The 26,162-nt window shown below is 39.5% G+C and overlaps 1 protein-coding gene across 6 annotated transcripts in view; it reads left to right on the top strand.

Moving 5' to 3' along the window:
- The window catches only part of LOC146369884 (discs large homolog 1-like protein), a 116,646-nt gene that overhangs the window by 58,754 nt on the left and 31,730 nt on the right, over positions 1-26,162 (top strand). For all 6 annotated transcript variants that reach the window (XM_084910204.1, XM_084910199.1, XM_084910203.1 and 3 more), the window contains 9 exons: positions 10,444-10,497; positions 12,414-12,464; positions 15,567-15,691; positions 16,507-16,676; positions 16,865-17,001; positions 17,243-17,387; positions 19,125-19,257; positions 21,548-21,704; positions 22,215-22,317. In XM_084910204.1, coding sequence (XP_084766330.1) covers positions 10,444-10,497; positions 12,414-12,464; positions 15,567-15,691; positions 16,507-16,676; positions 16,865-17,001; positions 17,243-17,387; positions 19,125-19,257; positions 21,548-21,704; positions 22,215-22,317 — 1,075 coding nt within the window. The remainder of the gene's footprint in view (positions 1-10,443; positions 10,498-12,413; positions 12,465-15,566; positions 15,692-16,506; positions 16,677-16,864; positions 17,002-17,242; positions 17,388-19,124; positions 19,258-21,547; positions 21,705-22,214; positions 22,318-26,162) is intronic.

Below are 26,162 nucleotides of genomic sequence, written 5' to 3'. Positions count from 1 at the left end.
GTGGTCCTGTCTTCTTTGCTGAATTGTTTTAATCCAGTCACATTGGAGGGTTTTGGATGTGGTCATGCCAAAGAATCTTAGTTGGGTTTAAGTCAGGACTTTGATTTGGCCACTCCAAAACCTTCATTGTGTTTTGGTTTTTTTTAGCTTTTCAGGGGTGGACTTGGTGTTTCCAGTCACTGAATAACTGCTGAATAACTGAGCTTGAACTTCAGCGCGTGAACTGATAGCTGGACACTTTCCTTGAGGATTTTCTGCAATGGGACAAATACTTTTTCGTGGCACTGTATGCAAGAAATAAATAAAAAACACAATTTAGATGGTTATTTATTAAGTTTCCATACCTGACCACAACTGTAAAAGATCAAAGGCGTACCTTCTGCCATAGATAAATTAAAGCCTGAAACATATAATAAGCAACCACATCATGATTCACAAAGAGACAGTGAAGTAGGCCAAGGCATACACACAAAACGCTTGCAAACACTGCATTCCAGCTGACCCGGCCTGTCTTGAGATGCTTTAAAAGAGCAAGACAAAGGTTGATGGAAGCGACCGCAATCCACCAATCACAGCACTCCCTTCTTTGTACACACACACACTGTGACTCTGAGCGCTGTATTGCTGTCCTCGGTTGCCTATCGATTAGTTATGCCTGGCTGCTGTCATGTGCAGGAGTCCGGGGAAGCCCCCTAATTGGCCAGTCCGAGAAAGGGAGAGAGAGAGAGAGAGAGAGAGAAAGAGGTGGATGCTGAGGGAAAGAGGCACCATAGAAAGATGAGAGCAGCTGAGGGATGTGGCTAATTTCAATCTATCATACCATGAAAACAAGACAAGATGAGAGAAGGAAGATGATGAGAACTCTTACAGACCTTTTTTTAAATTTCTGCTGGATTTAAAGAATGAATATAAATCTTAAGAGAAAAGGGAAATGCAATATAGGACTTTTTGGAATATACAAATGTGATGAATGCTGAGGGGCCAACACTTTTGATACAAAACTGGAGTGTGCTGTAGGTGGATAATGTGAATTACTCTGACTGAAGACTGGAGTGGACTAACCACAGGAGTGAGAAATCTTCCATTGGAACACTGTCTAGAGAAACAAAGCAGGACTGGAAGGAGTGGTCAACTTATCCAAGTGGCTTTCCTGTTTCTTTTTGGGACCCAGCTTTTATTATCCTACTGTTACCATACCACTGAGAGATGGTGAGAGTGTTAAAAATGGTAATAAAGGAGGATGCTTTGCTTTTGACGACTAATTCACACTCAAATCCATAAGGGAAAGGAAACACGAGTAAAGTTGCCTAAAGAGGAGGGATTACTTTGTGATTTTTTTATATTCCGGTGAGATTTACTTATTGACATGAGAAAAAAGGGCTGAAATACCTACTTTGTACTGGATGCGGAGAGGGATTGGTTGTTCTTGAGAGGCATGACCTACATTATTCAGACAGAAGTGATGGTGAGGAGCATCTCAGTAAAGGAGAGAGTGTGGTAAGCGAGAAATAAAAAAACAAAACGTAAAGACTACAGAGAGGATTTCTTTGTGTTTTTATGAATCTTTGTCAGTATGAACACTTATTTCCACAGCCATGAGTTTTGTTGTAGCCCTAAAAAGCCCAGCGGTGGCACCACGAAGGGCAAATCTGGCAAAGGGAAGGCCAAGTCGAGCAAGAGCCACTCTCACTCGAAGCATAACCAGAATTTATTGCAAGTACAGACGCCGAATAACCAACTGCAATCTTCGCCTCGACACTCACCAAAGCGCCACCCCCATTCACCAAAGCCAAAGCAACGGCATCCGCCAAAACAGCTCACTCCGTCTCCCTCTCCCAGCTACTACCACATAGCGCCACCATCTTCCAGTCATCAGCTATGCCCACCATCACCAACTTGCCATCTGGCCCCACAGTCCCCAAACAGCCTATTTCCTTCGCCAAGCCACCATCAGCTTCACCTATCGCCAGGCCACTATCACTCCCCCAACGACCACTTGCTTCACCTGTCAGCAAGTCATCATCAGCTGCAGCATCATTCTCACAACCAGTATCACCCACCAGCCTCGCCCAGTCACATGCTCTCTTCACATTCGACTCATCAAATCTACCACCAGCAGCAGCAGCTCCACTCCCCCAGTCACCACTCACTGTTCCAGCAGTACCAGCACCACCACCACAACTGCCCTTCTCTTCTTCCTCATGCCTCCCATTCGCTTTCTATCCATCCTTTTCACTCTCCACAACTCCCCTTGTATTCCGGGCTGGGGGGTAATGGGTGGAGCACACTTCCTACCAACCTCGCCAACAGGGGCTGTAGAGGGAAGTTTCCCAATCTTAGAGACAGCGTGAAAAAGAGTCCCATAAAGAGCAAAGGCAAAACAGGAGGCAGTCTGTGGCCCAATGACACGTATATCTGGACCGCACACTCAATGGAGACACCCCCACATGTGCCACTCATACAACACTTCCCACGAATACAAGCCCATGTACAGGTAGGTTATAGGTGGAAGTATGTCAGACGAGGACAGCAAAGGCGGGAACAGCGTTATTTCCCATCTATCTCTACTGAGTGAGATGCTGATACCAGAAACAATTTTCAGTTATGCATTGTGCAGATGCACTTGTGGTGGGTCTTGCCTGTTATTAGTGCTAAATAAAGTCATGAACAAATACTTCCCACTTTTTTTGATAAGCAGTCAAGCTAATGATTGATTATAAAAGAAAATTAATCATTTACTATTTCATCCTCAAAATTTCAATAGGTGTAGAATTAACTATAGCCTTGGTATCTAGAACTAGGTTTGGGCAGCACGGTAGCACGGTGGTTAGCACTGTTGCCGCACAGCAAGAAGGTCCTGAGTTCAATTCCACCATCAGGCCGGGGTCTTTCTGTGTGGAGTTTGCATGTTCTCCCCGTGTTTGCGTGGGTTCCCTCCGGGTACTCCGGCTTCCTCCCACCGTCCAAAGACATGCAGCTTGTGGGGATAGGTTAATTGGATAATCCAAATTGCCACTAGGTGTGAATGAATGTGAGTGCGAATGGTTGTCTGTCCCTGTGTGTTGGCCCTGCGACAGACTGGCGACCTGTCCAGGGTGTACCCCGCCTCTCACCCTATGACAGCTGGGATAGGCTCCAGCGCCCCCCCGCGAGCGACCCTGAAACGGATAAGCGGAAGTAAATGGATGGATTTATTGGTATTGTAAGGAAAGGGCCACCTTTAGTATCATTTGAAAGATAACCTCATGCTAACGAGAAAGAAATCTGTATTATTTCTTTGAGTATATCACATTGGTCTGTAGTTCAGTTTCAGAGAGCATATGCTTCTACTTAACATATATTTCTATGTCACTATTTTCCAGCTATTTTATTGGCCACTGCATTTTGGGCAAATTGCTTTCTTAGTGTTTGTTTGTAGAAAGATCTTCAAATGAAAGGCTACACACTTATATAGGGGTGATATAGAGAGTGCGTTACAAAAAGGAAAAAAAACACATGGCAGTAGAGAACGAGACATACACTGATTTTATACAGGACACTGTGTCCTTTACTGACATAACATCTGATAAGAGCTTCAATTGTATGGAAATAATAGCATTGATTACTATATTCAAAGTACTGCTAGAATCAATACAAACTGGCTACATTAGTCCCTAAAAGAAAGATGGACCAGTGAGCAAGGAAGAAGTGTAATTTGCGACAACAGCCTCCTTCAGACTCAGAGTATTGCTATCTCATTTCATTTCATTTATTTATTTATTTCACACTTGGTACAACAGTTTCCACAGTTAGTTCTTTCAGACAAACCAACCACACTTTCTATCGGTAAAGCACTGCAACCATGTGTGAAAAGGAGCAGGAAGAAGAAAATATTCTTATTAAACCCTGCCCCCTATCTACAATCCAACTTATATTGCAAGTGGGCACCAAAAAGCAAGGAACAAACTAACATTTATCTCCGGTCCTAACGCAAACCAAACAACAAATTTACAATCAGAATATACCACTCCACATAGTAACAAGGAGAAAAGATAAGTAAATAAAATAAAATGAGGCAAAAAATAATGGATCCTTTTTCAATTTACTCCAATTTCGTTCACGTTCTTCATATTGAGTTATCGTTTTAGACATGCAACACTTTTTAAAACAATGTAAATTTATACAATTCTTTAAATTATAATGAAGACACTTCCACAGTCGTATACCCCTAAGCGTTGGACTCATTAATCTTTGTGTAGTCCTAGCTAGCTGATGCTTAAAATAAAATTTCCTTCTGCTGTCTTCTCCCCCCGAACACATTAAAAATAATCTTTGTAACTTAAAAGGCAAAATTTTATTTTTAGCCTTAAACATAATTAATAGTGTCCGTAGTTTCACTAAATCTCCTAATTTTAATAATTTCGATTTTATAAATAATTTATTTGTATGTTGTCTATATTTAACGGTATGAATCATTCGTATCACTTTCTTCTGCAATACGTTTAGAGGTTTTATAGTATTCTCATATGTAATCCCCCAAACTTCCACACAGTAACTAAAGTATGAGAAAAACAATGAAAAATATAAAATGCGGATTGTTTTGTCGTCTAATAAATCGCTTACATTTCCCAAAATATAAATGTTTTTAACCATCTTCTTTCTAATATACTCAATATGTGATTTTCACGTCAAATTTTCATCTACTATTACACCCAAAAAGTGAAATTCAGTAACTCTTTCAATCAATTCTCCATTAATGGACATAATGACTTCATCCTCCTTTACACGATTGCCAAATATCATGAATTTCGTTTTTGTCAGATTCAAAGATAATTTATTTACATCAAACCATTTTTTTAATCTTAACATCTCAGAAATCACAATTTCTACCAAATCTTTCAAATTCTCTCCTGAGCAATAAAAATTTGTGTAATCTGCAAATAAAATAAAATTTAACCTTTTTGATACGTCACAGATATCATTAATATATAAATTAAAAAGTTTAGGTCCCAAAATTGAACCTTGAGGAACGCCACATACAATCTTCAATCTTTCAGAGGTATTGCCGAGATAATGTACATATTGGGACTTATTTTCTAAATAACTCCTTAACCAATTCAATGCCACTCCTCTCACACCATAATTATACAATTTAGAAATCAAAATAGAATGTTGTAACGTGTCAAAAGCTTTTTTTAAATCAACGAATACCCCGACTGTGTATTTATAATTATCGGTTGCAGATGAAATATCGTCAACAAAAGTCAACAATGCTAATGCCGTTGATCTATTTTTACGAAAGCCAAATTGATTTTCATTTATTAGTTGATTTTTTTCAATAAAACTGTCAAGTCTTTGCGCAAAGAGTTTTTCAAGCACTTTTGAAAATTGTGACAAAAGAGACACTGGCGTTATTAAAACTATGCTTATCTCCTGATTTATATAAGGGTATCACTTTTGCCACTTTCATTCGATTTATTACTATGTGCATATTAGTATTGTACAGCACTTTGGTCTACCAGGTGTGTTTTTAAAGTGCTATATAAATAAATAAATGATGATGATGATGATGATGATTCGACCAGGAAATACTCCTGATTGTAATGAGATTAAAAATATAGCAAAGAGGAATACTTATACAGTCTAAAGTCTTTTTAATTATAACCATGTCTATACCATCACAGTCAGTAGATTTTTTATTTTTAAAGTTTTCTACAATTGCTACTATTTCTTTTATGGTAATATCAGCTAAGAATATAGAATTAACCACTCTACTTTCTCCTTTCTAGACTTCCTAATATTCTGGGTCGTCATTTTTTCTAATTAAATTTGCTAAAGTAGGTCCAACATTTACAAAAAAGGAATTGAATTCGTTTGCTACTTCTCTTGTTTTCCTGATGGGAGGTCTACAAATACATTGGCTGCTAAAAGCAATCTCCAAGTGTTGTACTTATATCTGACCACAGTGTTATGGACAATTTAGAAGCATAAGGTCACTACAGTATTGCTGCCATTATCTTGAAGCTTCGAGTGCTTTGCTGATGTTTTCCACACAAAACTGCACTCTGGGCTGTCAAATGAATTGTAATATATTCATAGCTTGTCTCTCTTTTACTCTGAGGGATACTGGAAGTAATTCAGAAATACAGAGAAAACAGATTTAGAGCAAATGAAAGGTTTCAAAATAAAGCCTGCAGTCAATGGGACAGCACTGAACGATGATGGGCGCAGTGCAAGAGCGATTCCCAGTAATACAATCAAAAGAGCATAGCCATCCATGTGTAACAGGAAATGTGTTGTATTATATAAACTCTACAGAGATGAAGAATAGTAAAGGAAATGAATGTAACAGTGTAGCTCTCTTCTACTTGCTATAGTTATTGCGGACACGGTGATCACAGAGTTAGAAGGTAGCGATGGTGTGATTAGTGTGATTAGAGTGGTTGTTCTGAGTGGATGGAGTCATGCTCCATCTGATTAAGTTGTCTGATTTTCATTGCTTGTTAGGAAGTCAGAACGAGCGATGATGTTATGATTGTATGAATGTTTGGGTCCGTGTTCACCTCTGTGTGAGTTGGTTTTAGAGAAACACAACACTTTGGCCTTTGTATGTGTTTTGTGTGTTCTTCCATATGTGATTGTGTGTGTGTTAGATGCTATAGGATTCTTGATTTCTGTTTATCCAATCATGAGTCATCTGCTAATTAATAATTACGTTGATGGTTTAGAAGCTGATTAAAGCCTGCTACACTAATGGAAAATCATTTCCCCAAGTCTACACACTCGCACACACACACACATATGCAGACCTCCTTCAGGACCTAATCACTTGTATGTCTCTCTGTGTGATAAGACAAACGTGGGATAGTCTGGATCTCTCTCTAAGCTGTCCTGTGTTGGACTCAACCAACCATAATGCCATGATAACACAGCTGGTGTAACACCCGTTATGTAACGACTGACAATCACTTGCACAGGACAACAAAACACTGTCTGGATATGGATGTTTTGTGTGCCTGTGTATTTGTGCACCGAGTGCTTGTTTGTTTATATTTGCACATTTGTACTTTTGGCCTTTTCATGTAACACAACTCTGTCCTCACACACTCAGACACATACACACACACACACACACAAACTCAAATATGTATTGATGTTACATAAGGCTGCAGTCTGACATGGCGTGCCAATGGAATCACCAGCTGAGTGACGGACTGGATTTGTCGCTTTGTGAATGGTGCGCACAAACAGACAAAGAGACACATACGCAGAGCTTGTCTGCATTGTGCAACGCTTTTCCTCTGCTGAGGGAGTCACATAAGGTTTAGGCAAAGCGGTGGACTAGCATGCATAGTGGAATAAATTCCATACTGTGGTTAATAGGTGTTAATACAGTAGCGTCAGCTGAGGTGACTCCGTCAGTGTGTTTCATTGTCTAAGACTATTAGAATAAACAATTAACTGGTTATCTTTGTTGGTATTAACAGGTTAAGCCTACACGATAATTACAGTGACAAACAAGTTTTGGCCCGTGAAAGTGAGGAGTGTAGAGTCTGTCGTCCACAGGCTAAAATCTGGCCACCCCTCTGACCACCACACCCAACCAATGGGAAAGCCCACAGGGGGGCTGTGCATATACTCAGAACTGGAGTTACATTCAGTGAGTGTGTTTTTTCTAGCAGAATTTTTTCACTGATTGATTTTTCTGCCACCATTATACCCACACACTGACACATTTTGACAATGCAGCTATCCTTATCCTTATTATAATCATCATATGAGCTTTTACATATAAAAAACAACAACTTTATCAATTTTCCTAGATTATTTTTGTCAGTTGAGGCTTACATAAAAGCGATAACTTGAAGTAATTGTTTTTAAATCAGGAATTTTAGCCTACTCTTTATAATGTTGCTTCAGTTCATTGAGGTTTGCAGGCATGCATTTATGCCTAGCTCTCTTTAGTTCCTGCTACAGCATTTCAGTCAGTTTGAGGTGTGGACTTTGGCTGGACCATTGCAACTTGCTGCTGCTTGGGATTGTGTTTGGGATCATTGTCCTGTTGCATGACCCAGTTTTGGCCAAGCTTTAGCTGTTGGACAGATTGCTCCACATTTCGCTCTAGAATACTTTGGTATATAGAGAAGTTCATGGTCAACTCAGTGACTGCATGATGCCAAGGTCCTGTGGCTGCAAAACAAGCCAAAATCATTAGTTTTCCACCACCATGCTTAGCTGTAGGTATGAGGTGTTTGTGCTGATATGCTGTGTTTGGCTGTGTATTGTGGCCAAACATCTCCACTTTGGTTCTGTCTTTCCAGAGGACATTGTTCCAGAAGTCTTTGTGGTTTGTCCTGATGCAGCTTTGTAAACCTAAGCTATGCTGCCATGTTTATCGACACAAGGCGTTCTCCTGGAAACCCTTTTATACAATTCATATTTGTTCAGTCTTTTTCTAATTGTGCTCTCGTGAGCTTTAACATTTAAGAGTCTAATTGAAGCCTGCAGAGTTGTAAAGAGGCATTCAGTTAACCCCCCCAAACCAACAAAATGCTAAAACCAAATGACAGGTGGTCACACATGCCAATGACTAATGAACCAAGTGCATTTGATTCCACTCAATGCCACCCCTAGGTAAATAACAGCTTCAGTCAGGCCACCCCTATAATATCGGTCCCTAGTTACTTTGTTACAGGTTGTAGTCTCAATGTATGCATTTGTTTGGGATCAGAAGTCATTAAGTTTTTTTCTTGATTTTTTTATGTTGATGTGATTGATGTGAGCTTTCTAGTGGCAAAGGATAAAGAGGGTTGGTGTCCTTGTTGTAGTGATCTGCAGTGTTTTTCTAAGGCTTTTAAAACTGTCTGAGCTCTCTTTGAAAAGCAGCAAACTTGAGAGATCCTATTTTTGCTTTAGGTATACATTAACATTTGAATAGTGTTCTCCTACATCAAATAACAGTCCAAAAATATTTAATACATATATTTTCCTCTTTGTCTTCTTTGACATAAATACAGGTCCTCATACATCCTGACGACAACAGCTGTACCTGTCAGCATGGCCTCAGTGCCTCATTATGCAGGACTTAACCTGCTGTGTCCCAGCCTCCTTGTATCCATGTCTCTCTGAACCTTACTCCAAATTTCTTCTCACGCTGTTATTTATTTTATTTTTTTCCTTTTAAAAAAAATCCTGTGTCCTTTTTTTTCCCACTCTACATTTCTCAATATTGTTGTCCAGCAGGCGGATTTCACTCCTCCCACCATACCTATAATCCTCTACACCCCACACTACCCCCTTCTGTTCCCTTGTGGGATCAAGCATCCAGCCAGCTTGACTGACAGTTCCACATGTGGCAGTGAGAGAGGAGGGGGGTGGGTTTGGGGGGGTGGGGGGGTGGCGACAGGGTGGATGAGAGGTAGAGATTAGTAGAGACATAGATGCTGTTGCTGCTCTGCTGCATGTTCATGGTCATGGTCATGGTGGCCTGTTTGGTTCTCTTGCCTGTTTGATGCTAGTTTAACTTGTTAGTTTGGCAACTTTTTTTGGCGACAGAACAAGAAGCGGAGTTCTTAAATGGACTGGCACGCTGATCGCTGGGCTGTTTGAGAAGTCTAGAGCCAGTGCTAAAGGTGGACGTCAGGGCACTAGATACTCTCTGGAGAGAAAGTGAGAGGAGACGAGGGAACAGGAGTCAGTAGGTTGGAAATGGGAAAAAAAAAGGCGTTCATGTTCTTGCAAAATGACAAAAACGACGTCCTGTAGGTATTAGTGAGTTTCCTGCCTTTTGCTTTGCATGTGATTAGAAAATAGGAAATGGAAACCAGTGTCAGTCATCTGCAGCTGCCACAACCCTAGCACAGATCGGTCCAAGCCTCTTCTTTAGAAGGAGACCGGGAAGAAAGAGGAGGCTGATTTTGGGTGCAGAAGAAAGGAATAAACACTTGTTGTAGAGTGCAGAGCGCGCATGGGAGTGAAGGGGAGATTGCAGTCGGTGGATTTATACGAAGCAGATGGATCTGGGAAGTTGACTTAATTTAAGAGATTAAATATGGATGACCTACAATAGGATGGTGGTATAAAGTACTGTGCAGCAGTGTACAATGTTGTACTATTTTACTATTAGAAAAAACGTCTAAAATGTATCGAGTGTTTTGTGGTCCAGTTCTGAATTTTTGTTGAGACACTTTATGGCACAGTGGCAGAGCTTTAGTAAGTTGTCCTATAGCGTGGTTTGCCATGTAGTACAGTAGTACTGCCCAGTATAAGGGCTGTGCAGTATGTCATGCAGTGTATGCCGTCGCTCCATGGTGGTAATCTGTAGCAGATGTACTCGAAATGCTGTACCAAAACATGAGACGAGTAAGTGCTTATTTCTGCTCTCTGTGTGTTTCTTTTTGTTCTCAGCAAGAGTGCTTTGATATTAAAAGTAATTAATAATAACACCGACATTCTCTCTTTCAGGCCAACCCCCCTCCAGTGGTGGTCAACACCGACAGCGTCGACACCCCCCCATATGTGAGTACGGCTTCAGATATAAGGCTAGACTATAATTATATTTTTTAAATAGTAAGGTTGAATATAAAAACTTTACATTGAATCATTGTCTTTAGTCCATTAATTTAGTGTTTTTTTCTTGCCAAAAAATGTGCTTCACATGTGCAGTAATTTGAATATTTTACAAACAATTAACGTGCACGGAGCGTCCGTATTCGGTTTTAGGTTGAAATCTCACTTTAGAATTACATGAATACAGATGTCGTTTTACCAGCTGCCACAGAAAATCAGTATCTGTGGTTGTTAGATAAGTTTATTATGTAATTACTGTGGAATTAGTCCCTGCTGAACTAAAACTGAAATTAAACACAGGCAGTGAAAGATTTGTGCGCTTGCAGGTTTCACTTATTAGTTCGCTGATATCATTTATGGATGCTTTTCTCCAGTAAGGACTAACTTTTTCTGACACCTTTAGAGACCAGGGTATTCTGGAGCCAAAAATGCACCAGGTGCATTGCTATGTTATAATACACATGCCGTGATGCTATGATATTGACACTTGTAATGATGGTTGTGCTTCACAGTAAATAATCCAATAATTTTAAAGGGTTTCAAAGGAATCTAAGTTTTTCGTCATATTCATAGTAAGTTCAATTCCATATAATCAGGCAGCACTCACCACTATGCGAATAGTGTCAGATATTAGTAGTCACAGCGTACATGGTGGCTGATGGATGATCGTGCCCTCTGTTTGAAACGACAGAAATTCACAATCTAAACTAATCTGAGCGCACAGAGGCACAGATTACAGCCAAGGGGATTACATGGGCCACTGGGATGCCGCTCGACCACTGTGTTTACGTGTTTATCAGCTATGTGTGTGTGCGTGTCATCTCGCCCGCAGCAGCTGTATCTCCTAGTGTCAACTGAGCCGGACTCAAAATATATTGAGATCAGATTTAATTCTGTGCTCTTTACATTCAGTCTTAAAACGTGGATGTTAATGTGATTTATAGTACAGACGGTCCAGGCTGAGCCATGTGATTGGCCCACGGGCAAGCCATCAGGGATGCTCTTAAATATGACATCATAGACGCATCATCGCATTACGGATCTAATCTGCGGGATTCATGCATCAGTCATAAATAATCAAATTCCTAAATTCTCATTTCTTCAGTTCGCATACTTGTTGCAGTCTGTCGTACCTACAATAGGCAGTGTGTTAGTGATCAGATAATCAAGTCACATTTTTAGTTAGCAGTAAACAAACATTGTCAAGCTCCTATTAATGTTCAGAGATAGCAGGCTTACTTTGGTGTGCTTCAGTGTCTGCTGCACTAAGACAGGGTTTTACGTTTAATCTCTGGTGACTTCTAACTACACAAAATGTAGTTTCTCTTTCATGTGAACAAATTTTACCTCATATTTTACTTTCACCTCAAGAACCTTTTTTCATGACTAAGATTGAGGTTGGGTTTTTTTTTGGGTTTTTTTTTAAAAAACATTTAAAAAGTTGTGGTCTATGTGACATTTAACTTGTGATGTAAAAGTGTAGGCAGTCTCACCAAAGATGCTCTGTTCTTCTTAACATCTAAAGGGTAACTACTGCAAAGATGAGTGTAAAGCCCAGATTTGTACAATAACTTTATGACATATTTTGTATCACAACTTTCTTTCTTTGCAAACATTAATCTTTCAGTAACATTTGAATGCCTGACCTGAAAAAAACTGAAGCAGTCTGAATCCTGAGCTTATTTGATTGATTGATTGATTTTTTTGGCTTGCAGAGTTTTTATGTTTTGAAACACTGGCCATGTTTAATATAAACATCCAGCACTGTAACAGTGACAGAAAATAAGGAAAAGCGAATGAGGATTAAAGCAAAGAGTTTACTCTCACAGTTCATTTTCATCTCTCTTTTTTTATCTTTCAAACAGGTCAATGGAACAGAAGCAGACTATGAGTATGAGGAAATCACGTTGGAGCGGGTAAAAACATACAACACACCATCACCATGTGTGGCCATCACATAAACTCTACATGTACTCAGCTCGACGTACAGTAGTCACAACACGGCAAAAACTAAAATGAAAAAATTATAATAGTTCAGCCTTAAAACCTGATAAAGATTCAATGTTTTTTGTCTGTTCTTTTTTTTAACAAATTAAATATGTCACAAAATTAACTAGTTTTTTGACTCTAAAAAATCTAAATCCTTAATAAGGCTGAGAAAACACAATGATTTAAGTCAGAAAACCCATCCCTGTGTTAGCTGCCTTTGTCCCCGGTTATTTTCCTCTACTTCAGCTCGTCATTCTGCTTTTCCTTAACTTAGCCTGATCATTGGTCTGATTCTGTTGGACCTCTTTCCCTGTCCTCTCTTTCTTTTCCATCCTTCTTCCCTTTCCATGCCTGGCCCCTTCCTCCTTCATTCTCATTACATGCCCCTTTCTCTCATGCCTAAGGCTGTCTCTGCACCTCCCTCTCTCTCGCCCTATTCTCCTGTGACCTGGTTCTGTCTGCTTGACTGGATCTGTTTTAAAGACGCCATGGACGTACACGCAAACACAGGCGCAGACATTATACTTAGCCATTATACTAGCCTTGAATCCAGTGACAGAGTGCAAGTGAGAAAGCACCATGCCAGTGATCTACTATATGCCAGCTGGCGACATCTGGAAACATCTGTATCTCTTTTACATGTTGACTTTTTTTCCACTGCAAATTACTTTGGAAAGAGAAAATGATCCATTAACAGAAAAAAATTATGCTTTAATGTCTTCTTTAGGAGACACACAGATATCCCTACACTTAATCTCTTATTCTTCTTTGAAGTGGAACTAAGGAAAATTTACAGTAACCCCTGTCCAGCTTACAGTTTGGCAGACTGAGAACCCATCATCTAGTCTGCTGACATAGCCTCTTGGGGCAAATGCAGAAATTGCAGAAGTCAATCTTTTTGTGTATTCAGCAGATATATAAATCGATTTTCTGTTTTCATTAGCCCGGTTATTGCCTATAAATGCATGTAAATTTTAAAAAGCCAATAAGAAAATTAATTGTTGTTGGTTTATCCGATCATGTTTTAGACCTTCCGTGCAGCTGCTCTTTTGCTTCCGCACAGTTTTGTTGCATGTTTTTTTAAAAGCATTCAACCAAAGCCCAATCAGATGGAATCTTTTCATATGAACAAATATTTTGGCTATCTGCACTGTACCTTCTGCCTGGGCGCTCTTCCAGGAAGCAAGTTTAGTGAAAAGAGTTTGTTTCAGATTGTCTGGGTTCTCTCTTCCAGAAAGAGAGCTGACTGACACACCGTTTCATTTCCTTACAACATTTTATCATTTTTGCAGCTTGTCTCTGAGCGTCTTGACTTGAAGAAGTTTGATCTTTACAAATATGAAATCCTAAGCAGACGTTACTTTTTTTAATATTTAACATCAGCGTGAATTAAAATGAAGGCTCTTGCTTTTAATTTACCTGTTACCTGTTACCTTGGTGATTCCTGGCGTCAGAGTTCGATTGAGGTTGCTGGAACAAGGCTCTGCTGCGTTGATCTGAACTTACTAAACCTGTGTTCAAATCGCGTCAGTGACTGCTCTGTAAAATAACATTATACTTTTTCCCTCTTCATGGACTCTAAGCCAGAAAATGCAAACAGTGATTCATTCATGAACAAACACACTCGACTTGATTAGCCCTTTGTGGCTTAGTGCTTTTCTGTTTGTACATTCTTACCAGCTTAACTTTCGCCTTTTTTCTTTTTTATATTTAACATTAAGTTACACGACTCTCATTGCTGCACGACTTCATCTGGTTGAACAACTCCTTGTAAAAGAAAAGGAGGCTGCACTGTGTTGAAGAGCACCAGTACATATAACCTGTATGCCAAAGAGAGTTCAGCTTCACCTCTTTCTGTGGTAAATGTATGATGATACAGGGATTAAGCTTGCTTGAGGTAATAAGAATAGTAGAATCTAGTTGGGATAGGTCACATATTGTCATGGTTTGCTGTGTGGCAAGCAGGACCCAAACGCAGGACTCATAAACGCAAGGATCAACTAAAAGAGGCAGCTTTATTTTGGCTGTAAGTGATTCTTCAAACAAACAGAAAACAAAACCAAAAAATGAGGAACTAGAAATACGAACCAAAATCAAAACACTAACACTGGGAAACAGAGCTAGAAAACTACAAGGAGCACAGCGAAAAAACACACAGCATAGTAAGGGTACAATGCAACAACTAATAGAGAGAAACACAGGACTTAAATACACAAACGGACAACGAGCAGGTGGGGAACAGGTGGTAACACAGCTGGGACAAATCAGACCCAACGAGACAAGGGAAGAAAAACCACACAGGGACAGGGACTATCAAAATAAAACAGGAAACACACGACAGGCACAGAGGCACGGACTTGCCACTGAACAGAGGGAACACGGAGCACAGGGACAGGAGTAACAAACTGTGACATGAGACACGACTGACTGGGGAACAAGAAAATAAACACAAAGACAGAACTAAACCTACACTAAATATGAAGGGCACAGAAAAACTGGAGATCAAAAAACAAAGAAGAACTAGAGATAGAAATACAGAACCATAAACCAAAAAGACTAGTGATGAGAAACCATGATGAAATCAAAGATTAATAATAACACAGAACTCTGGGTCACGACCCAGGACCGTGGCACGTACATTGTGGTCCATCCTTAGTCTGCTATAAAACCTTGGCCACAGCAACTGGACCAGTTGGTTTTCTGTCTTCTGTGTTGGATTACATGATGCTGAACAGAACAGAGCAGGCATAATGTCTACAAATCTGACATGAACCAAGAAACTGTGGGCTCACTGAATCAACTCGAATTCTGTATGACGTTTGCCAGTTGGATGTATAGAAGGGCTAAGCCGTCAGCTGATGTCTGTTGACTTTAAGATCACTTGATCTGAAAAGCAGCTGAGCTCGACTTTATGGCCTGCCTAGACTAACATTAATCAGTTAATATCACGGTGCACAGTAATCTTTTAAAACCTGTATTAGTGCTTTTTTAACCTTTAAAACACTCTGTGTATCTGTGTCTATGCGTAGGGTAACTCAGGCCTCGGCTTCAGTATCGCTGGAGGGACCGATAACCCCCACATTGGAGATGACCCCTCCATCTTCATCACCAAGATTATACCTGGAGGAGCTGCAGCCCAGAATGGACGACTCAGGTGCAAACACAGACACTGTTGCTTTCATTAGACGTGAGCAAGAATTATTTGATTACATTATGTGCAGGTGCAGCGCTTCTTGGGTGCTACATGCCCGAGCTCAGCTGCTGCCCTCAAAGTTAGAAATTGGACCATCTTAGTCTGAACATTTATCACAAGTGTTTGCAGAAATTGGGCATGCAGAATGGATTTCTAGTCCTCTAATAATCCTCCTTTTTCACATTCAAACTGAAGCAATACTGTTCGTGTGTAGCGTCACACCTGTGGCAGCAGATTTACCTAATTATTGGTGTGGCATTGATCGAGCAGGTAACATTATTGTTCCGGAGTTATTGAACTTAGACAGCAATGCTTTCAGCAGCTGCCAGCAAACTCAGCTAACATTGTGAGAGGCTGCTGTGTGGAGAGCATCTCCAATCACAGTAAATTGGCTGTCTAGCTTTACAACAGACTTCACCATGAGAGCTTCGGCTTGTTATTATACTAAAGAATAAAGGGATGTGAATCCCTTGCAGTTTTTCTCTTTACCCATACCAAGGTGGCTCTAGACAGTCTTTGAAAAGGAACAAGATATGTCTGATTGAACCAAGAACTGTCTATTTTCAGTTTCTGGTATTTGATTGTGTTCACTCACCCACTCCAGTCTCCCCATTTCAGGACGTATGTCTAGTTTAGCTTTAATTCTCGAAAAGAAAGCGACCACTCACTGTCAGCAGCTCCGTTCCCACTTTGGTCTTAGACTGAGCAGCATAACATTTGTTTCTCCCCCATCCAAGTCAGTTGACTTCTTTACCTCATGTATTGTTGCCATGCAGGGTGAATGACTGTATAGTCCGGGTGAATGAGACGGACGTCAGAGAAGTGACCCACAGCGGCGCTGTGGAGGCTCTAAAGGAGGCAGGTGGTCTGGTCAGACTGTGTATACGACGCAGGAGGAGCCTCACCGAGAGAATCCTGGATATCAAACTAGTCAAAGGCCCCAAAGGTGAGACTGTGCTAGCATAGCAACAGACTGCCAAGTCTACAATTAGTCCAGCACAGATATATTGCAGTTATTGTTGTTGTGGTACTATAGCAGAACACTTCATAAAAAAACAGTGTTATGACTTACAAAAAAAGTATCAGATGTTAAGAAAATATTCAAGCGTGTGACCCAGTGACTTATTCTTCCAGGTTTAGGATTTAGTATAGCTGGTGGAGTTGGAAACCAACATGTCCCTGGCGACAACAGCATCTATGTGACCAAAATCATTGAGGGAGGAGCAGCACACAAAGATGGACGTCTACAAATAGGCGACAAGCTTGTTGCTGTAAGAAAACACTTCCTTTTTTTTTTTACTCTGTTCTCTTTTGTGCAAATTTGATTTAAAAATCTAATTATACACACTAAAGTGCATATGAAGGTTGCACTTCATATTACTGTTAAAAAAGAAGTTACCCTAAAAGGGGTACCATCCCCATGAACCTGAATGGATGGATGGATGGATGGATATTTATCATGTGTGGCGCATGTCTGTAGAAAATAATACCGTTTATGTCATTTATGTTTAGGTAAATGGTTCCTGTTTGGAGGAGGTAACTCACGAGGAGGCAGTGGCCGCCCTAAAGTCGACTCCTGACGTCGTGTACCTGCGTGTGGCCAAACACACCTCCCTTTTTATCAATGACAACTTCCCTCCGCCCGATGTCACTAACTGTGAGTACACAAAAAGAGCTCTACGTTCTGAACGTTGAATTTTTTATATTTTAATTGCACAACATGTATTTGTGAAACCCAGTTTCATCCGTCTGCGTAGACTCTCGCTATTCTTGAGAAGTTCATAAACAACTTGCAGTCAGACAGCGTGCCGCTGACTGTTGTACACATCGTTACCACCAAGCTGGTGAGGTGTTTTAGAGCCAGATGGTGCTGAACAAAAAAAAAGAAAAGAAAAGAAAAAGAAAGAAAACAGCAAGGAACAAAGCTGAAATTTGTTTGCTTCCCACACATAGAGAGAGCTGCTTTTTACTGAAGCCCTGAACAGTTACTCTTACTCAGAGCTTGTCATGAATCATGAAACTCGACCAGCAACCAATCAAGGAAACAAAGAAAAGTCAAGCAAAGGTGAAGTAAACTGTAAACGGGTACATGGAGTTAAATTAGCTTTCGCGTAAAATAAAAAGGTACTTACAAAAACCATTATTAACATCTGCATGTCCTCCCTTTACATGCCATCAGATATACTCAGCTAAGATATAATCAGATATAGTCTTTATTTAATCACACAGTCTCATTGAGGTTCATATCACATTTTATAAGACACCTGAGAACAAGAAATATTCAGAAAAACGCAATCAGCAGGTGAAAAACAACACGATACAGACGTAGACTCTTTAAAAAAGAAATTACATCAGCTAATGAAGCTCTCCGAGGGGACAATGGAGCAATCGTTGTCACTCGATTTAGATCAGAAGAGAGCTTTATACATGTCAACTGGTCATACGGGAAACAATGAGAACAAAGTTATGAGGATTAGCTTGCAACTTTTATGTCATATGTTGAATATTAATATTAAATGAAAATCAGCTGTCAAGCTGATGCAAGCTCGGTACCTAGTTATAAGAGCTATCTGTATGTTAAAGAAACGGTGCATTTAAAAAAAGCAAGCCAGAAGTGTGAGATCACAGTTGCATATATTTTTATATGTAAGTTATTTATTAAATAATAATAAGTAATAAGTAAATATTAAGACTACTATAGAAAGCTGTTTTAGGATAGCGATTATTTGACATCCATGAAGTTTTCTGTTAAATATGTGACGTGACTTTAGTCAGTTTGGGATGATAGATTAACTGGATTGGAAATGCACATTACCTAGTTTGATTTACTAGTCTTATAAAAGCAGTTTCTTATGAAAGCAGTTTTAATGATCTTTCACATCTATGTGGTAACATTAAGAATATATTCTATAATGATCACATCTCCCAGACAGTGTTTTTTGTTATATAACAGTCCGATTAACAGACTGGGTAAATTTGGTTCTCTGGATTCCTGCCACTTGTCATTTCTCCAACAGAGCATATTAACAGAGAACATGTCATTTATCACTGCTGTGAATCTACCATATTAACAGATACTATATATCACTCTGTCATTTCTCAGGACGTTTCTTGGCTCTGCGGTACTTTTTTCAAAGTACATCATTTAAAAACTGTGTACATAGAAAAAATGTTTTTTAAAACAAAGTACATTTCTAAGTGACCCCTAAGTGACCTGTATATACTGTACAATCGATCGATCTATCTATCGATCTATAGTGATATAGGTAGTTTTCATCCTCTTGTTCGATTACTTAAATGCAGCTTACTGAAATCACATTTGAATTCATGTCTTATGTGTTACGCTAAAATAATAATGTGTTACGCTAAAATAATAATGTATTTGTTCCCACAGCATATTCCCCACACCAGGATAACCACATCAGCCCCTACATGAGTGGCAGCCAATCTGTAAGCCCTGCCCCGCTGACCACCCCCAGATACTCACCGCTGCCCAGGTCCATTGCAGGAGACGATGATATCACCCGGTGAGATCTCAGTTTATCTTTGTAGCGCACAGAAAGAAATGAAATTTCTGTCAAATGAGATAATAATTCAAGATAAAGTTTCTAAAGTTTTAACTGCCTATTAAAACAGACCTGTTGTGATAATTTGGAGCTCCACTGAAGCAGCTTTGGATGATTGAAAGTTGAAAATAATCTTTGGTTAGCTCAGTTCATGCACTGTCTGAAAAAAGCTGTTTTAGCTCCTCCCCCTTAAAGGCAACTTTTTTCCTACTGGCTGCCTCTTGTAAACAGGTTATGCACTGACCTGTTTAAAAAGGGCAGCCTAAGATATCCACATTAAGAATAACTTCATTATTTCAAGTATTAGATGCTTTCTTATTCACAAGGGTTGCCACATAGGGTCGCTCCTGTGTTTAAATTGGCAGGTTTTCTTAAACACTGGATGTTATTCCTGTTACAATTCCAAGTGTAGCCATGTATCCTTCTGGGAGTGAAGCAGAGATGTTTTCACCTAGTAGGTGAAAGTCAAAACTACACTATGGAGCCTCTTAAGCAGCTGGGAAATCTCATTAGGCATGAGATATAGAGCAGTCTGAACTGTTGGCTCACAGGAATTACTTGTACATGTGCTGACGTCGTTATTTAAAATATTGCCTTTTTTTCTTTCATTGTGAACATGCACCACTAGCAGAATAGCCCCACTTTGAAAACTGATTTAGAATCAGAAGTTAATCACAAATTAATCAGCAGTAGATTATCAGTACTGTTAAGCATGGTATGGACATGGCAATATTTGGCTGTCGAATTTTGCTGTTTCACGAAAGAAGTACATGTTGGTTTACTTGAAGTTATGTTAGATTAAACAACTTTCCAACATTTGCATATTAACATCATATGATGGTTATAAACAGTCTTTGTCAGAGTCACATTTATTCACAGATGTCAACCAAGAAAAAAAAAACGAAAATAATTTGACAAAATTTGAAGAAATTGTTTTTCAGTTTGTTACTGGTTTAGTTTTGCATTTTATAAAATGACAAAATCCACAGTCAAAATCTTGTATTTTCAAGCTTCTTTCCTTTGTGCTCTGAGATCTTTAGTGAGAGCAACGAAGAATGACCTCAGTTCTTCCCTGCTCTGCCTCTGCATCCGTGTTTGCTCTGTGTGTGTGTGCGTGTGTTTGGCAGTGAAAGGCAGATGGCCCTGCAAATTTTGTCTGTCAAGTAAACTCAGGTTACATACGCGTACAGACACACCACACACACAGATACACCCTGAGTGCTGCTCTACTGTCTTAATCCATTTTAATGGAGGGATTACTGCTTATCACAACCCTCGTCACTCGACTGGCATCACCGTGGTTACCAGAATATGACCTATTTCGTCATAGACCTTTTGGGCCAATCAGTGCGCTTTGATTATAATAAATCTGATAAGCCTCAGACAGACTGCAGAATGGTCATTTTGACGTGTGTCCTTCTCTTTTCTCCAGCTATTTTTCCTCTCTCGCTCTCTGATTAGTCACACAAATAGCAGATCATGGGTTTTAAAAAATGTCCACTGAGTGAGCAAAACTTTTGCACAACAGATGAATTCAGGTTAAGGATCAGATGGAGGGACACGCTGGTTCATTTCTATCTCAGCAGTAATTTTCATACATGCTCGGAGTATCTGCCCGTGCTGACTTTTTTCCAAATGTAGTATCTGAAGGATTTGCTGTTGCAATACAAAATTAGTCAACAGCCCACATTTGTGAATGTGTCTGATTCCGAATACACACAAAAGAACTGTTCTGTTTTTAGAAGAGACATGAACCAAGCTGAAGCGCTCTTGTTGTGAAACTGCGGTCAGTTAATGTTTTTACACATGCTGACGGTGTGCGTAAAAACTTTTACCAGTGGTCGACTTTATTTGCTTTTCATCCATTCATCCAGCTGCTTCATCACTCGCTTGTGTTGACTTGGATTCTTTTCTTTCGTCCTTTTTACGAGGCGTAGAGGCTAGACCGGCTCTCATTGTTCACGCTGTGCCACAAAGTGCGATGCTGACATCTGCTGGTGAAAACAGAAAGTAATCTTCGGGTTAAGCACTGTTTCCTCCCGCAGAGATTAAGCATTTATCACCACAAATTTTTCCACATTCAGAGAACGTCATATAATGAAGTACAACATTATTTCAAAATGTGTGTAGTCACCGACTCATCAAATGTATTCATACATTACAAAACTGATTAACTGGTGTCCTAAACAAGGAGAATACCAATATAAGTTGCCGTGATGTGATGTCTTTGTTTGATTTGTGTTTCTGTCAGGGAACCCAGACGGGTGGTGCTGCAGAGGGGATCTACAGGTCTCGGATTTAACATTGTTGGAGGGGAAGATGGAGAAGGGATCTTCATTTCCTTCATTCTTGCTGGAGGTCCAGCTGATCTCTGTGGGGAACTTCGAAAGGGAGACCGCATCCTGTCGGTATGAACTAAGACACCACACATACAGATCCCTGAGAAATACGACACAGCGTTCGTGAATAACTCCTAATTCTGTTTATATTAATGTTTCACAACAGATTTGCTTTGTAAGGATGTTGTACCTTAAAAAGTAGAGCCATTGGAATCAGTTCCAGATGCTTATTTGCAGTGATTGGCATTTGTTAATCTGAAGGTGGAGTTAAGCTTCACATAACTTTTCTTTGTTTTTCGTGCATTACCAGTCAACCGGCGCCCTCCGATGACTGAGTGCATTCTCGCGATGTGATGTGTGTCCCGTTAAAATGAAATATGGGTTTAATTTTCTTCACACAAGATTCACGCTAGATTTAATCCTCAGACTGTCGGGACACTGACAGTCCCTGTAGAATTACTGTTATTTTGAATTATCGTATGCGAGTTCTATCAAAACAAAACCTGCACTTGTGAGTGTTTTCAATTTGCTCGTGTCAGTGCATATTTAGCTGCTAATTGTGTGTGTCTGTATTCGTAGGTGAATGGGGTGGACCTGTCCAGTGCAACACACGAGCAGGCAGCCGCAGCTCTGAAAAATGCAGGACAGACCGTCACCATAGTAGCCCAGTTCAGACCAGACGGTGAGTGCTGGAGATAGATTCTGCATGTCTATTATTCACATGTTCACTGTAATGTGTGGAATATTTTTCATAAAATATTTGAAAAATACAAATGTTATGTTCTGGCTTGAAGCAGAAAGTGGTACGTCATTTTTTCCAATCTTGATTGTGTGAGATGAGTTAGTTCTTCATCTTGGTTTTGGTAAAGGCTGAATGTTTGCAGTGATCACAGCATGTTGCTGCCCTCTATAGCTACAATTCTACCACTCTGTGGGAAAACCAAAAAATCTGAATTCAGTATGTGTGGGCAGAATGTATAAAGAAGACAGAGAAACCAAACTTCACTGCCTTTGTTAATGGAAAGTGACGTCTTCTCAGCATGTAACAGCATGCTTTGTATTCTTCCTAATAAACAATAAAAAAAGTAGTACAGTCTTTTGAATATTTGCATAATATCAATAAGTGATTTCCATATTATGCAAATATTCAAAAGACTGTACTGGAAATTCACTAACTGTGGAGCATCTACACTTGTGAAGGCCCTCGCTGATATACTCCCTTCTTTATCCTTTAATCCTAATAGCACATGTATCATTTAATGTCTGTGTAAGTAGCTGTGCTGTGTGTTCTCATAGAGTCGGTTCTGGTTAGGCATCATAATGATTTATCCTCTTTATATTAGTTTGAGATATTGGGCATTTCACATAAGTCACTAATAATGACCACAATTTTGAAATTAGGGACTGAGTCCGTACACTCATCAGGAAAGTCACAGAGCAGAGGTGCCGACAATCATTTTCCCATAGACTTCTATGAAATTATTTTTTACCTTCGAAATCTACAGCCATTCTTTATATTTTATAATGCTTTCATCAGAACACTACATTGTGACACCCTCATCAAGTATCTGCAATCTGAAGAAAAATAACCGGTGGATATATATTATAACACTAAAACATATAATAAGATGCCCAACCCTTGCCCTTTACTCTAAACAAATCCTACATTTAAATCTAACCTTACTTCTTATTCAAATCTGAACGCTCACGACAGTTTTGATGGTTCATCCTAAAGGGAGAAGCACTCAGAATATCCATTATGCCTGTGTCTAACACACATTTGTCCTCATAAAGTTAGAATTAATACAGACTCTGGCTGAGTTTCCCAACAAGCATCATCCTGAATATTTTTTTACTGGAAGTGACTTAGAAGGCCGTAACCTTGGAAACCAGGTTATAAATGCTGATAGGCTAATGGGATGCTGCCGTACCGGGAGACCTGAGGGTAGCAGACACTATTTCACAGAGCCGAAACAATATCAGGAGAATCAGTAATCTGTCTGCTGGGAGAGAGTGTGCGCGTTTGATTTTGGTATCAGTCAGAGAGCTTGTTCATAAATGTGTTATTAAGGGCATGAGCAGTGTATTACACACCGGATTAGAAGACCTTTACAGAGTCTGCTGTGAGTATGTATGTTTTCCACATGAACAAGTTGTAGCCTATTGATAAATGATTTAATATATTTGCTAGAGTCAAACAGAAATCCTTCCTACCTGGCCCTGTGTGAAAAGATAATTCTCCCCTAAACATGTGTTTGTGCCACCCTTGGTAGAAAGTACTGCAATCAAGCATTTGTGATCACTGGCAGTGAGTCTTTCGTATCACTGTGCACTTGCAGATTCATTGCAGATTTGTTTTAACTCAGTAACATTGGAGGGTTTTTTCAAGCATGTTTAAGGTCATACTAAAGCATCTCAATCTGGTTTTAGTCCAGACTTTTTTTGATGATGATCAAGCCTTTATTTGTCGCTGCAATGATACACGTACATGTTACCTGCAGTGACATTGGCTCCCTTCCAACCATACATACATTGCACAAACATCACATTGGGAAGACAGGTTAGAAGAGGTAGCATGGTAAGAAAAACAATGAGGGGGGGGAAGAACTCCACCCAGACTCCACCCAGAGCTCCTACGAGAAGAGCAGTTTGAGAACAGAAAAAAATCATCAACATGTTTTTCAGCTTTCCAAAAAAAAAGTGGTTAATCACAATTAATTCATGATTTAACAAGAAGGGCCAATTACTTTTTCTCAGAGGAGCAGGCAGCTTTTGATAGCATTTTCCCCCCTTAATAAAAAAATATTTAAAACTGCATTTTTTAATTACGTTGGTTATCTTTGTATAGTATTAAGTTAGCATTATGTTTGATGATCTAAAACATACAAGTGTGACAAATTTGCAAAAAACTAAAAAATAGGGAAGAGGGCAAATATCTTTTCACAACACTGTATATGCAACAACTCTATAGAAGCCTGCAAAGGAAAAAGTGATTGCAAAATATGTAAGTTGACTCAGTAGTATTAAGATTTGATATCGTCAGGTCAGTACCAGGCCTTGTGCTAGAGTTCAGGGAGCACATGAGAGGGAGGTCACACTTCTGAGTGGGCAAATGTAGTCATTAGTCAACATATAAACTGTTGGGAGTACAGTGTATGTCTTTTTTTATGTGATGACCTTGATATGAAAAGGGACTGAATCCATTAACAAGACAACAGACAAATGTCAGCAAGCACAATAGAGATTTGGGCAGAATTTGGGCGAGAACATATGAGTTTGAGCCAGAATATCACCTTGAAATGTTGCATAGTAATTAGGATTTAAATGACTTTATAGCCCAGATATTCCATCAAACAGTTTGCTGGCCAAGCTGATATTAGTCGAAACATAGTCTAACAGGGCAACCACACATTAAGACTGGGAAGGCACTGTCGGAAGGTAATGAAGTTCTGCAGCAGCTGCAGTATGCAAATATCTTGGAAGCTTATGAAGGCCGTGCAAGGATATAATCCATACATCATTCTGAAAACTGTGATGTATGGATTATGAATTCTCAAAGGTCGTACAAGCATGATAAATGGATTATGAATTCTAATTTCAAGAGGTTAATTGAAGGTCCTAAATGAAGTTTCGTTTAAGGTGCACAGACTTGTTACCGGACAAAGAAAGGCTCAGACGGCACAAGCTTGTTTGTAACCAAAGTTGAAAAATGCAAATCCGTCTCATAGCTCACACACTGTAGATTAGTTAAAGCTGTGGCATGGCAGGCAAAAAAGAAGGAGATTGCTTTGTTGATTCCTTAACAAGCAAATATGTACAACCTGTTCTTGGAGGTATTCTTATTAGTCAGTGACAGATTTTCCTGTCAAATCAAAATGCCTCTTAGATTTTCAATATAAGCTCTTTGCAGTAACTCATATAAATCACATAATCTGATCAGATAACCATGCTGTTTGCCACTGATGACTGGGAAGATGGCCAGCTGTTGTAAAATCCAAATCAGGTCCTACAAACTTTAGTTCTGGTTTAAAGTTTAACCACTTTATTAACACAACTTTTAGCAAGCAGTCAGTCTGTGAAGTTATTATGTGGATATCACATAGTTTTTATTGAAGATATCTAAAAATAAGCTCAAAGGTAGTATGTTTTCAATGCTCTGGCATTAATATACTAGTGGAAGTGAATGTGTAGTGGTGCTGATAATGCTGTGTTTGTTTCTGACACTTCATTTATTTCTCACTGGAACTAACCAGTTGTTTACGTCTTGTATGGGGTATTAAGTGGGATCAGCACCATGGATAGTGCCCAAAGAGCTCATAAGGTTTTAAAGGAGTAGTCTGCCTGCTTCCATTTACCTCCTATTGATCTGTAGTATATGATTAGTGTGTTCCCACTACTTCTACAACAACCAACTTTACCCAAGTGTTAGCTTTCAAAGCTTAACTGCTTATCATAAAATTCTTAAGTAACTGCTACAAAACTTCAGGGATAAATTAAATAACATTTGGTTTTGTGGTTTAAAAATCT

The sequence above is a fragment of the Perissodus microlepis genome, chromosome 17 (assembly GCF_051167445.1).
Source record: "Perissodus microlepis isolate ML-2025 ecotype Zambia chromosome 17, ASM5116744v1, whole genome shotgun sequence".
In the NCBI taxonomy this organism is placed as follows: domain Eukaryota; kingdom Metazoa; phylum Chordata; class Actinopteri; order Cichliformes; family Cichlidae; genus Perissodus; species Perissodus microlepis.
Note: the sequence above shows the minus strand (reverse complement) of the source record. Positions and strands in the feature narration are given on the sequence as shown.